This window comes from Trichosurus vulpecula, chromosome 8, assembly GCF_011100635.1.
Source record: "Trichosurus vulpecula isolate mTriVul1 chromosome 8, mTriVul1.pri, whole genome shotgun sequence".
Lineage (NCBI taxonomy): Eukaryota > Metazoa > Chordata > Mammalia > Diprotodontia > Phalangeridae > Trichosurus > Trichosurus vulpecula.
Window position 1 is genome coordinate 231,968,818 of NC_050580.1, and position 14,038 is coordinate 231,982,855.

Sequence of the window (14,038 nt, forward strand, 5' to 3'; positions counted from 1 at the left end):
CTCTCCCCTGACACGAGCTCATGTGATCACCCCTCCTCTGGGGAGTGGCGGAAGAATTGAGGGTTGGGACACTCCCCTTTAGACCGCGGCAGAGTCCCGAGCCACGCTCCGAGACAGACAAGGGCGGGCACGTATACGTAAGCTCGAAGGCGATGACGGAATTCTTTCGCGACGGTGGTGGAAGGTGCGCGATGCGTCGGAATTGGGCCTCCTGCGCTTGCGCAGTGGGTTGGGACGGGCGGTTGCTTGTTGGTTGTTGTAGTAACGGGGGAAGCAGCCGTCGGTGGCGGTGGTGAGCCCGGAAAGGGGGAAGGAGGAGGGAAGAAGCGCCCGGCGCAGTCCCTGCCTGCCTGACCCGAACTATGGGAAGATGAGACAGGTACTTGCCGCTGGTGGGCTACTTGGAGCCTTTGGGGAAGTGGGTCCCGGACACGCCGGCGGGGAGTTGTGCTTTCCCTCCGGGCTCGGTTGTGGGAAGCCCCTGGAAAGCCCTTGAGACAAGTGCCTGGTCTCCGGGCACGTCTGGGATAGAGGCGGTGACCGTCTTTTATTTTCCTTCTGTCAGATCAATTGTAGACCCTTCTTGGATCCCGGGGAGGTTGCGGTGGGGACGGAGGATTCCCAGAAAAGAAAGCTTCGCAGCCGGTCACTCCAGGACTTCAGTTCTGTGCCAAGGGTCGTCGTGAAACTCTCCTGGAGTTAGCGGGGGTGGGGGAGGCAGACCGGGAGAGAAAAGGAAGCTCCAAACCTCACGTTTGTCACAGCCTGTGCAAAAGGACTCCCAGTTTACAGACGAGCTGAGACTCGGAGAGGTTGACTAGCCGGTGGTCTCTCTACGACCTCCCCTCATCCCAGCTTTCCTCTTAATGTCCAGTGTAGCTTGTGCCCTCCTTGACCCCGCACTGTTTCCCCCGCCATGTGCAGTTTTAGTTGTCTAGTCCTCTCGTTTCTACCACGGCTGGTACTCAATACCCGCCCCCCGCTCTCCTTCTCTGATACTGCAGCCGCTCTCGGCGCAGGCTGTCATCACTTCACTCTTGGATCGTTGCATACTGGTTGGCTTCTCTGCCTCAATTCTGTCTCCCGATGCGGTCTATCTTTCGTTAAGCTGTCAGATTTACCTTCTAAAGCTCAAGTTTGACGGTGTCACTCCCTCCCCCACCCCCTTCCCCAAAGTCCAGTGGCTCCCTAGTACCTCCAGGATCAAATATAGAATCCTCAGTCTGGCTTTTAACGTCCTCATAACCTGACCCCTTTCTTTTCAGTCGGCTTATATTTTACTCCCCTTCTTATGCTAGGCTATCCAGTGACACTGCCCCCCCCCCCCCATTGCAGTTCTTCAGTTAATTTGGGCTTTTTCACTGACTCCCTCTCCTCTTCTCCTTGCCTCCTCCCCCCCCCCCCCCCGCCCCCAAGTGCCTGAAATTCTTTACCTTCTTATTTCTGCCTACAAGCGTCCCCGGATTCCTTCAAGGCTCAGCCAGAGTCCCATCTTTGGCAAGAAGCCCTTCCCAGCCTTCTTTAATCTTAATGCTTTCGCTCCGAAACAACTCCCAGTTTATCTACTATGTATCCTTCTTGTATGTAGTTCTTTGCATGTTAGACTGTGAACTCCTTGAGGGCAAGGACTGTCTTTTGCCTTTCTTTACATCCCCAGGATTTAGCACATGGCCTGACACATAATAGGCACTTAAATTGGAGTTGATTTTATTAGTAAATGTCAGAGCTCGAACTTACATTCTAGCTAGTTGGCACAGTGGATAGAGTCAAAAAGACTCGAGTCCAAATTCAGCCTCAGACTGAATTAGCTCTGACCTTGGGCAAGTCACTTACCTTCCCTTTGCCTCAGTTTCCTCATCAGTAAAATCGGGATAAAAGTAGCACCTGTCTCCCAGGGTGGCTGTGAGGACCAAATGAGATAGTAATTGTGCGTAGTGCAGTCCTGTGTAAATGTTAGGTATTATTATTAATCCATGTTGTCTCAGTCCTATTCCAACACTTTCTATTACATTTGGTTCAGCGTTCAGCAGAGTTCAGTTGGAAGAGCTGGGGACATGGGTTCTAGTCTCTGTTTTACCACAAACGTGCTGTATGACTTTGAGTAAATTACTTCACTTCCTTCATTTTCCACCTCTTTGAAATGAGAAGCTTGACCTAGATGATCTCCAAAGTCTCTTCCATCTCTAATATTCTTTGTTTCTATATATCCTTTTCTGGGAGATTCTACAAGGACCTAAAACCCTCTATCAGGAATTTCTTTATAGTTTGGGGAGAAAGATTGTTTAAAGAATGACAAAGGTTCATGTGGAACTTCCAGAATGAATTTTAGGTTTAGGAAATTATTCTTTGGGTCAAATTGCAATATTTGTGCTGTGTCACATAACTGTCTTGCAGGTCTCGTTAAAATCTTGTTGGAAAATTTGATTTTGAAATAAGTAGACTTATGGTAAAATTTCTTCGCAATCCAGATCAACATCTGTGGGTTCAACAGAGAAGGATGGTTTTAAAATACATTTGATATGACAGCGTGGGGAATAGAAAGAGCTGTACATTTGGAATCAGAGGAGTTGTATTTGAATTCTGACTTCTTCATTTACCTCCCATGTGAAACAATGGCAATTGGCTTCACTTTTCTGGGTCTCAGATCTCTCATCTGTAAAAATGGATGGATTGAATGATTTATTAAGGTACCTTCCTGGTTGAAATGGAATGTATGAAATGTAATGATTTTTCAGCCTTATGATTAAGCCTTAATCCTGGATTTTTTCCCCTAACATTATACCTGTTGGATTTATTTTACTGCCATAATGGGGTAATTTTGTTGTCTGAGTGCTTGCCATAGAAATATTCCAGAGGAATAATGCTGGAAATGTTAAGGAAATAGCTGTACCTGTGTATTTGAGTTCAGATTAGCTTTGCTTTGCAGGGAGGTTAAGTCCTACCTGCAGCAGTTCTATCAGATTTAGATGGTTAACACTACCCAAACTCTGTATGTCCATATCCTTTCTCTAGTACACGTTAACTCTATTTTAGAGCAAAAGAAAGAGAAGCTCAAGCTAAACAACTTTTTAAATATGTCTGTATAAATATATATATGAGGATACACTACTTTTGAGATCACTTTTCATTTTTGTAATATATGGGAAGCTTATTGCTCTATAATGTAAGCTTCTGGAGGTCTGGGTCCATGTTGCATACATATATGGCATAACACTTAAGATATTTTAAGTATTCAACAAGTAGATTACCATATCGTTTTTCAGAGGAATCAGCTTTCTTTTTGTTGTCTGAGAGTATTTTTCTTGTTAATTATTTCAGGAAACTGTGCCACCCAGATTGTTTGATCCAGTGAGCCTGCAAAGAAAGGTCTCTGAGGCCCCCGTCTGCTGACTGCATGAAAAACCCTAAAGGAAATGCCAGTCGTGATGGCCCGGGACCTGGAGGAAACAGCATCATCCTCAGAAGACGAGGAGGTGGCAAGCCAAGAGTAAGTAATAGCTTAACAGCCTGTGTGATTAAATACAGATTATGGAGTCTGCTAAGCTTATTGTTTTCATCTCTTTCATATTACCCAACTTCGATTTTAACTTCGGTGGTTGGTTTAGATAAAAGTCTTATTCTTAGATCCCTTTCAATTTCCAGAAGCAGAATAAAGACATGTCCTTTTTGAGAGCTCTGGACTTTTGTTGGTAAATTTTCTCTGTCATATAGTATATGTACTTTTGAGGTTTTGATCAGTTAGGATTCCATAAGACCAGTGGATCATTTTGAGAAATAGGTCTCTAAACAGTGTCATCATTTTATGCTTCATCTTTTCAAAGGTCTCTGTATTTATAAATTAAAACATGAAAGACCAAGTGATTTTTCCAAGGTCATAAAGTAAGGCAGAAAGACTGAGACTTAAACCCCAGTATTTCTGCTTTTTCCTAGTCAGTTGGGTCATATTAATTTGTAGAGTTCTTTTAGGGAGAGTTGGATTATTTAATTATTGGATCATTGGATTATTTGACCCATGTCATTACTACTACTAGTACTACTACTATTACTACTGATAACATTTATATAGTACCTACTATGTGCAGGCATTGTGCTAAGTAAGCGCTTTTAAAAATATTATTTTATGCTCAGAACAACCCTTGGGGGTAGGTGCTGTTATTATCCATATTTGACAGATGAGAAAACTGAGGCAAGCAGAGATTAAGTGACTTGCCCAGGGTCACACAGCTAATAAGTGTCTGAGACCTAGATTTCTACTTAGGTCATTGTTGTTCGATCTAGTTTGTTTGACCCAGAAAATGAAGGAGACTTTCTGAGAATAAGATCTGACATTTCAATGTCTGAGATTTCTCAGGTATATTCTTTTCTGAAGTTGGGACTCTGATATTTAAGTGAAGTAGATCTTAAAACTTGTAGCCTTTTGCAAGGAAATCACCCACTCCTGAAATGATTTTGAAAAATTTGTTTAGACCTCTAAGGTTCAGAATTCTAGGCTATTTAATATGAACAAAGATAACAGACTCCTGGTCACTTTCACTCCAGGATGTTTATGTCCTCATCTTACTTCTTCCTGTCACCTTTTTGTTCCTCAGTATTGTCCCCTTAACAATTTCATGAAGTCTTTTCTTCTGCTTTAAAAATTATTCCTTTGCTTCAGGACTATTCAATGTATCAGTGTACTCAGAAGTTAGGCCTTTCCAGGTATTTGCAAGAAGATATTTACAAAGCTATCTCAACTTATTTTCATGAGGATAAATTTACATTAGGTTTACAAATTTAATTTTGACTAAACTTAGCTGTTAGCTTATCTCACACCCTTTTGGATACCCTGTTGTGTTCACACTGTCTTTATTTACTCTTCTTCAGTTTGTATTATAAGACTAAGAGAGGAGGGGAAGTTGAATTGGTAGTTAACTCCAGATCACCTTAAAATTTCTTTTTGCCTGGGGACTTTTAGTCCGCTTCTGTGCTACTAACTACTAACCTTTTTTTTCCTGCAGTCAAGTCTGTGGGATTCATATAGTAGTTGGGCATCCACATGATGGGATCTGTAAAGTTTCCATCACACAACACCAACTTTCTCTTTAGATCAATGCAACTGATTTATTCAAAAGCTACCTAGTTGGTATTCCTTCTACCCCATGGCTAGTAAATCCCAAATTACTGTTCCTATTATCTCTGTCATTCAGAACTACTAAGAGGGCCTGTAGTTCATGCAGTGGATAAGAGTGCTGGACTTGCAGTAAGGAAGGTGTGAGTTCAAATGCTGCCTCAGACACTTAGTAGCTTTGTGACCCTGTGCAAGTCATTTAATCTCTCTGAGCATCTATCTCACAGGGTTGTGAGGTCTCAATGAGATATATTTTGTGCTCTGGAAATCTTAAAGCACTGTATAAATGTGAGCTTTTATTATTAAATATTAGCTACTTGCTTAGGCAGAAATTATTTTCTTCTCCTACATCTTCACATACTATCAGTCCTGTCCCTGGCCAAATTAGCCCCCCACCTCCATGTTCCTATTCTCCTCAGCTTACATCTTTTACTGTGCTCTCTGGAACCCTCATTTTTTTAGGGGGGAAACCAGACCTGTGATTTCACCAGTGTAGGTAACTATGAAGAAACTCCCTCTACACAAAATAGAGTGGCACCTACTCTGAAACTTTTAGTCTTTTAGAGTTACCTTGGGCAAGTGCCCAAGGTCACACAGCTAGCCTTCCTGACTCTGAAGCCAGCTATCTACCCACCACACCAGGTACCTTTCACCCATATTCAATTGTTAAGAAACTCCCGTCCATCTTCAGTCTTTTCCATCTTCTGTCACTAATTAAAACTTTGATTTCTTCTGAACACAACGCGTCCCTGGCTATCCTTCCCTATGCTGGCTAATCCTTTCCAATGCTCCCGTTAGTCAAAGGTCCAGAAGGAGACATTAACATATTATTTGTTTCTTATTATCACTTTCAGACCAAAACTACTCAATGATTCAACTTTAATTCCATATATTAAGTGTCTCTTTGTGCAAGGCACCATAGTATATTGGATGGAGAGCCAGCTTTGGAGTCAAGGACACTTGGCTTCCAGTCCTGTCTCTGACTCACACTAGTTGTGTGAATACAAGCAAGTCATTTAATCTCTCAGTGCCCTAGGCAGCTTTCTAAGACTTTAAGTTACGCATCAAGAGTTGTTACTTTCCATCTGTGGAAGAAGATTCCACATCCAAAGTTCCCTACAATGAAATCACAGTTCTGGGGTGGGGAGTGTATCATTGGAAGTGCGAGGCATTGTGCAAGGTAGCAGTGATACAGAGACAACAACAAAACCCTGCTGTCTGATTATGTTACCCTGTTGATGCCAGCACCTGGCTTGGAAGTTACTTGCTTGCCTTCCTCAGAGACTTAGTACTTGACTTTTAGTCTTCCTTTTTTCTCTAACTCCTGTTACCATTATCAGTGACTTTAGGATTCATGTTGGTGATCTTCCTCAACCCCCACTATCACTTTCAGCATTATTTGAAATTGTGCGGTTTCTAAGATCCCGAACAGTACAATTCCCTTCCCTACTCATAGTATCCTGCCTTTCTAATCTTACACTGAACCACTGAATCTCTTGAACCTGTTCCTCACCTTCGCCTTCACCTCTGGTCCCTCAAACCTTCTGTGCCCTCCAACTGACTTCATTGCTTCATCTTGTAGTTACCTCATTTTAACAAGGCAGTGACCTACACTCTTGAATTCCTTGCCATTTTGCCCTTTCATTTTTCCTGTCCTGCTAATCCCCTAATACTGGGTCACTCCCACCATCTGCCTTCCCTGCACTTGTGTTTCTGAACTGCTGATGGCTCCTAGAGCAAGCCAGGATTGAAATTGGTCCTAACTGTCCCTCTGTCCCCTTAGATTATAATTGCGGGTAGAGACTATTTGATTTTTCATTTTGGCATCACAGGCTTTTAATATGTGTCTGTTTAATTAAATCAACTTTAAAATCTTTGCTATTAAGTTGGACCATAAGTTCCTTCGTGTTTATATAGATTCATTCCAATTCAACAAGGATTTATTAAGCACCTATTGAGTTTAAGACACTGTGCACATAGATTAGTGGGGATACAAAACCCAAAGTCCTTTCTTTAGGGAGATAGATCTGACCTACAGTCTAGTTTCATGAATCTTGTGATAATCAGCTTCTTTGGAAAAGTTGACCTTCATTTTATAAACTATTGGAATTGTGGAGCTTTAATCCTGTTAAGACAGATAATTTGATCCGAATATTTCTGACTGGGGACATCTTTTTTTGTGTCAATGCATGCGCCTGGCCTTTATTAAAATAGTGCTAATTCCTTGTTAGCTCTGGAGTCCAGAGTTTGGATCATTAGCATAAAAAAGCTTAGGCAGCTTCTTCATTAAAGGGGATAGTCTTTGCTTCAGTTAACATAAGTAAGGAGTCATCTCTGTGTTTTGCTCGGGGTGTCAAGTTATATAAATTTATTGCTATTGCTATGGACACATTCATGCTAGGACTTGGTATGAAATCTTTTTGCTTTAGTCACAAAAAATTTTGATTTGGTTATATTTGCGTGACTTATATAAAGGTGATGGTGATTATTAAGAACCATTTGAGTGCTTAATGTTTTCAAGGGATTGTGCTAAACACTGTTAGAGAGAACAGTAGTTTATGTTTATATCATGTTTTAGGGTTACAGGACACTTTCACTTTCACATATCATCTTGTTTGATTTTTGTACCAGCTCTAAGGAGTACAGGTAGTACAGATTTTATGCCTATTTTACAGATGGGTGAACTGAGTCCCCAAGAACTTAAATCACATAGCTGTCCAGAGTCACATGGCTGGGAAGTAGTAGATCTGGGACTCAAACTCCGTGTTCTTTCCTCTCTAGTATTCTGTCTCTTTTGTACAAAAAGATAGACAAGCTGGCAGACTACTTGGGAAGATTGGACATATAAAGGCATGTCAAGTTATGGGTTCAAAGAAGGGAGAAATCACTATGGTCTGGTCTGATCAGGAAGACTTGTGGAGGAATTGTAACTTAATTAGAGAAAAGCAGGGAGGGCTTTTATGTCAAGGGGAATAAAGTGAGCAGTGAGACAGAGGCAGGTACATGAGTGATTCACATCTTCATCTTTTAGTCATATGATTCCTCCTGCTTAACAATGAAGTATTCTCAAATCTGTTTTTTGTTTATGAATATTTTTCCATCTTTGAATTTTATAGAATTACCCTGTTGTTTAGATAGCACAATAGTGCCAGTCTGTAACGAGTGATAGATTTGGCAATGCCTAGCTTGTCTCCAAAGCCTGTGCCCAAGCCTTTGTAGGAAAGTGCACCTGCCTCTCTTCTTTTCTTCACACTTTGGATTTAAAACATGGGCTAAAGTTAAAAACATAACAAACCCCAAATGTTCTTGTTTGCCAAAAAAAAAATCAACTTAAAATCCCACTTTGTCATAGATGGTCATTTTTACCCCAGTCAAAGAGCAAAAACAATAAGCATCCACATTCCATCTCTAGAAAGCTAACTAGGATTGGTGCCCACATTGCTTTCCTTACTAAGCAGCTTCTGGCACCTTGCCCTAAAAGCTGTTCTACTTCCAAGAATGGTAATCCTGGCAGCCAGAATTTAAGGTGTGGATCCTTCTGTACTTAGTTGGGGAGTGCAAATGTTGACATTGAGATTCAAGGGTATGGACTTTGCTAAGGAGGTGGAGGTGTGTGAGTTCTGCCATTAATGCCAAAGGTGTTGCAGACTTCTAAATTAAAAACAATATAAAGTTTGTTCTAATGCCCTCATCGTTGTATGAATAGGCTAGCTCACATTTCCCAAAGAGCCCAGTTTGCTTTTCAAATCCAGACATTGAAGGCATAGAACAAGATGAGAATTTAATTAGGCACATTGAATTTTACAATTATTGAGTTGAAAAGGACCTCAGAGGTCGCCTAGTCTAACTTACTCCCAGAAAAGAATCTCCTCTACAGCATCTCTGACAATAAGGCATCTAGTCTTCATTTAAAGACCTTTAGTAACTAGGAATTTCTCATCTCTCAAAGTTGTATATTTCCTTTTAGAGAAGCTCTAATTGTTAGGAAGTTTTTCCTTAATTTAAGAAATCTACCTCTGTAATTTCTACCCATTGATCATAGTCTTGCCTTCTGGAGCCAACCAGAACAAGTCTGATACCTTTTCCACATAATATATATCACCAGATGTTTGGAGAATTCTTTTCTGGTCCTTTCTCCCATATATGCTCAAAGCTTTTCTTCTTCAAGCTAAATAGCTCATCTCTTTTAAACTAAGGTCTTTTTTAAAAATGGATTTTTATTTGTACCTTTTGTTTTTACTTTGCCTAGAATTTCCCTGTAGGGGCAACTACATGGCGCAGTGGATAGAGCACCAGGCCTGGAGTCAGGAAGACCTGAGTTTAAATCTGTCCTCAGACACTTACTAGCTGTGTGACCCTGGGCAAGTCACTTAACCCTGTTTGTCTCAGTTTTCTCATCCGTAAAATGAGCTGGAGAAGGAAATGACAGACCACTCCAGTGTCTCTGCCAAGAAAACCCCAGATGGGGTCACAGAGTCAGACACAACTGAAATGACTGAACAACAATTACAAAATAATTTCTCCTTGTGTCCCTTCCTCTTCCCCCTTTTCAGAATGCTATCCCTTATAACAAAGAATTGGCTTTGGCTTGAATCTCCTCATTAGTCTGATTGTGTAATATGCGCTATGGCTATCCACAAAGCTGTTCATTTGTTGTTCCTTGTTTTTGACACATGACCTCCTCCTTTTTCTCTCATACTTGATGTTATCCCATCTACCTGCCTTTGGCACATACTGACTCTTAGACACTAGGCCAGTCTCTTTATTTCTAGTGTAGCTAACATTTCCAAGTCTATTAGATTGGTGTTGTTTTTTTTGTATTTTTAAAAATTTATTTTTGCAATTTTATTTTTATTTTCAGTTCCAAATTCTCTTTTCCCCTTCTCCCCTCCCTCACCCAATGAGAAGGCAATAAAAACATAATCCATTACTAATATATGTAGTCATGTAAAACAAATCCATAAATTAGCCATTTCCAAAAACATGCTTTGATCTGTACTCTGAGTTCATCGCTTCTCCATCTGGTGGTGGATAGCATGTTTCATCATGAGTCCTTGGAAATTGTGATTGGTTATTGTGTTGATTAGAGATAGTGAATCTTTCTGAGTTGGTTTTCCTCATGATGATGGTATTTTATAAATTGTTCTGGATTTGCTCACTTTACTCTGCATCAATTCGTACAAGTCTTCCTCAAACCATTCCCTTCATCATTTCTGGCAGAAGGTTTTGATGAAAACGAAGACAAACAGCTAAGACTCTATGCAGTCCAGTCTTATCTCAGCTTACTAGGAATAGAAAATGCATTTTATCCACAGAGATTTCTGCAGGTCTCAAGCTGGGTGAGCAAAGTACATTATAGAAGACTCTGATTAATCTTAAAATCTTATAGGATTGGTTGGTTTTATAGGATAGGATGGTAACTGTCATCAAAGGGGCCATCCCTTGACTCACTTCTTAAAGAGTGTATTCACTGAATGGGCATTACCTCACTCAAAGTGAGAACCTGAAAAGACCTATTTATATCCTTTGACTATCAATTAGGGAATGGTTTTTATTCTTGTAAATTTGACTCAGTTCTCCCTATATCTTAAAATGAGACTTTTATCAGAGAAACTTGCTGTAAAATATTTTATACCTCTCCCCCTCCTCCCATTCCTGCTTCTCTTCTAATTTTAGCAGCTTTGGTTTTGTTTGTGCAAAAACTTTTTAATTTTATGTAATTTAAATTGTCTATTTTAACTTCCTGTAAACCTATCTCTTGTTTGGTCATGAACTCTTTCTTTATCCATATGGGTCTAAGAGAATTCCCATATCAGAAGTTCCATATAGATCCATTCCTATCTCATCCCAGATACCGTGCTTGCTATTCATTTCTCTCTTGTCCTTTGGACCACTTGAAGTTTTGATTCTTTGATTCTACTTCTATTTTGGGCCAATCTCACTGTCCATCTATGAGCTAGTTCCAGATCATAGGGTCATAGATTTAGAGCTGGAGAGGACCTTAGAGGTCATCAAATCCAGCCTTCTCATTTTACAAATGGGGAACTGAGGCACAAAAAGGTTAAGATATATGTACTAACTCAAAGGATTGGCCACATAATTACATGTCATAGCTTGGACTGGAGTTCAAATGTACTTAACACAGTATTAGATTTAGACAGGTACAACTTCATAATTCATTTTCCATTTGTTCCATTTGTACATATTTTATGATGGCAAACAACTCAGTTGTTTTATACTTAGATTGACAGAGGTTGGTTGAACAATTACTTATTAATCCATAAGCATTCATTAAGCTCTTACTGTGTGCCAGGCACTGTCCTAAGCAGCTTGAAATGATAAAGGAATCTGGTATGACTGTAACCTATGAATGAGGTTTGGAGGAGAAATTTTAAGCTATCATTTTGTTTGCCATGTCAAACACTTTTTTCTCCCCAATCAACAAATAACTATGATGCAGGAGGATCTTGTATTTTATGCACTTTTCAGTCAATTGTGTGACTAAATATGTGGTCTACTATAGAGAATCATCTGCAAAGTGCCCCCTCCCGTATTCCCTTTTCATATTTTCATTAAGAAAAACAGCAGCATCTATATAGAGCTTCTAATAAAGATTAGAGAGTAGGCATAAGGGTTGTAGTTATTTGTGCCCTCTTGATCTTTTTTGAGTAATGATATTATTCATCTTTAAAATTTGTTGTCCTCTTGTCGGTTTTATCTATTAAACGGTATCATTGCGTCACTGTACTGTACTCAGAGCCTTTCAAGTATAGCAGAACCAGCCATGCCCTGCTGGCACAGCTATCAAGAACTCATGGTTCCCACCACACCATGATTGCAGCACTGAGGTAGACTGTGATAGAGGACAGGAACTCTATAAAGAAAAAACTATAATGTGTAACATAAGAACAATAACCTCAATGTATTTATTTAGCGTTGAAGGTTTACAAAACATTCATCTCACAAAATGCTCTGTGATGTAAGTAGTACAAGTATGGAGGAAATTAAAACCCAGAGAAGTCAAGTGACCAGTTCACTTGAACTGCTTTTTAACCATGTCTCCCCCAAATCTGCAGTTTACTTTCTTGAGTGAAAATACAGGACTTTACATTTATCTCTATTAAATTTCATTTTAGCTTCAGTGTACTGTTTCAACCCATTGAATAAAGTTTTGGCATTCATTGTTTCCCTCCCAGCTTTGGGTCATAGTTGTCATTTGTCATTTGGGCCAGGCATGTCATTTGTGTCTTCATACATGCTGTTGATAAAAGTCAACTAAACAGGGTTATGGATAGAGCCTTGCAGCACCCAACCAGAGTTAGAACCACCTCCAATCTGACAGAAATCTATTAGTCTGCACCCTTTAGATCCAGTTAGTCAACTCATTCAAAATCCTTCTAGTTGTCTATTCTCTCCTTTGCATCTCTTTTACCTTGTCCCCAAGGACAAGGAGGAACTTTGTCATATTGAGATGATATTTTGTTATTAAAATCCAGGCACACTATGCCCATGTTGTTAGTCTAGTAACTATCAAAAAAAAAAAGAAATAATTAGGTTTTGGGGAGGGGAGAGAGGACATGACATATAAACATTTTTGATATAGTATTATTTTTTTTCTGTTCTGCCTTATCAATATTGTAAGCGTACTTTGATTCTCATCCCTGTTCTGGAATGAGGAAAATCCTTTAAAATTCCATTTTCTTTGTGAGGAAAAATTCCAAACAATTCTGGACTTTTTAAGGAATAAGTTTTTCTAAAATGCTATCTACACCCAGAGAAAGAACTTTGGAGTCTGAATGAAGGTGGAAGCATACTCTTTGCTCTCTCTCTCTCTCTTTTTTTTTTTTGTTTCTTCTTTCTTGGCGTCCCTCTCATTGGTTCTAATTCTTTACAACATGACTAATGTGAAAATATGTTTAATATAAGTGTGTATGTAGAGCCTATATCAGATTGCATACCATCTTGGGGAGGGAGGAGGAGAGGGAGAAAATTTAAAACTCAAAATCTTATGGAAGTGAATGTTGAAAACTAAAAATAAATTAATTAAAACAAACAAAACAAAACAAAAACAAAAAAGAATACTTCCTTCTTCAGCATTCTTTGGAATGATGCCTAACATCATTAGGATTGATTATGCTGAGTATTTTCCCAAAGACAATTCAGATTGAGTCAAAGTCTTAATTCCATATTAGAAGAAAATAGAGGTTATTTCATTTGTTTCCTCTAAAAGAGGTACTGTCTAATGTAATGTTGAATTTAAATGGAGGTATTTGAAGTAAAACAAGGGTTGTGGGTTTGCAGATCTCTAGCTGGAAAGGGCTGTCATGAGGCTATCCAGTCCAATCTGCTGCTTTTTACAGTTGTCTGGCTTAGGATCTTAGGGTAACTCAATGTGTTGATTTATAAGGAAGAATGAATGTGAGAGCCAAAGAGTTGTACTAACTACGGTTTATATACTCAAAAGACCCAGGTTTTTTGGTGCGGTAACAAATGATTATTTTTATTGCTTCAAGGGATCATCCGTGCATTATGTGGACTGGAGGCTGCAGGAGAATTCCTGTGTTAGTGTTCCATGCAGAGGCCATTCTGACTAAGGACAATAACATTCGAGTAATTGGAGGTAGGTGTTGTTGCTGGCACCTTATTTATCTTGCTGTGACATTTCCTGAATATTCTTGTAATGCCTTGTCTTGCAGAAGCTGAAATTACAGAGGGAGGAAAGAAGACTTCCTGTGTGACAATTATTTTGATTTTCCATATTTGAAATGATTTTTCATCTCAGACTACTTTTCCCATTTCATCTTCCCTCGTCACTATCTGGTGCTGTAAGTGTTATCGTTAGCCTGTAGATATCTACAGACTAACCATATCACTAGTTGGTAGTATGAAATAGATTTTTCCCCCCTTAAATGGAATTTAAACTCTGTTCTT

The 14,038-nt window shown here is 39.7% G+C and overlaps 1 protein-coding gene across 3 annotated transcripts in view; it reads left to right on the forward strand.

Annotated features, from left to right (window-relative positions):
• The first annotated feature begins 223 nt into the window (after nucleotides 1-223).
• TTLL5 (tubulin tyrosine ligase like 5) overlaps nucleotides 224-14,038 on the forward strand; it is a 400,968-nt gene continuing 387,153 nt past the window's right edge. Inside the window, exons 1-3 of one of the 3 annotated variants that reach the window (XM_036734448.1) lie at nucleotides 224-379; nucleotides 3,319-3,487; nucleotides 13,621-13,727. In XM_036734448.1, coding sequence (XP_036590343.1) covers nucleotides 3,414-3,487; nucleotides 13,621-13,727 — 181 coding nt within the window. In that variant the 5' untranslated portion in view covers nucleotides 224-379; nucleotides 3,319-3,413. The remainder of the gene's footprint in view (nucleotides 380-3,318; nucleotides 3,488-13,620; nucleotides 13,728-14,038) is intronic. The other 2 variants (XM_036734449.1, XM_036734450.1) reach the window with 2 other exon arrangements.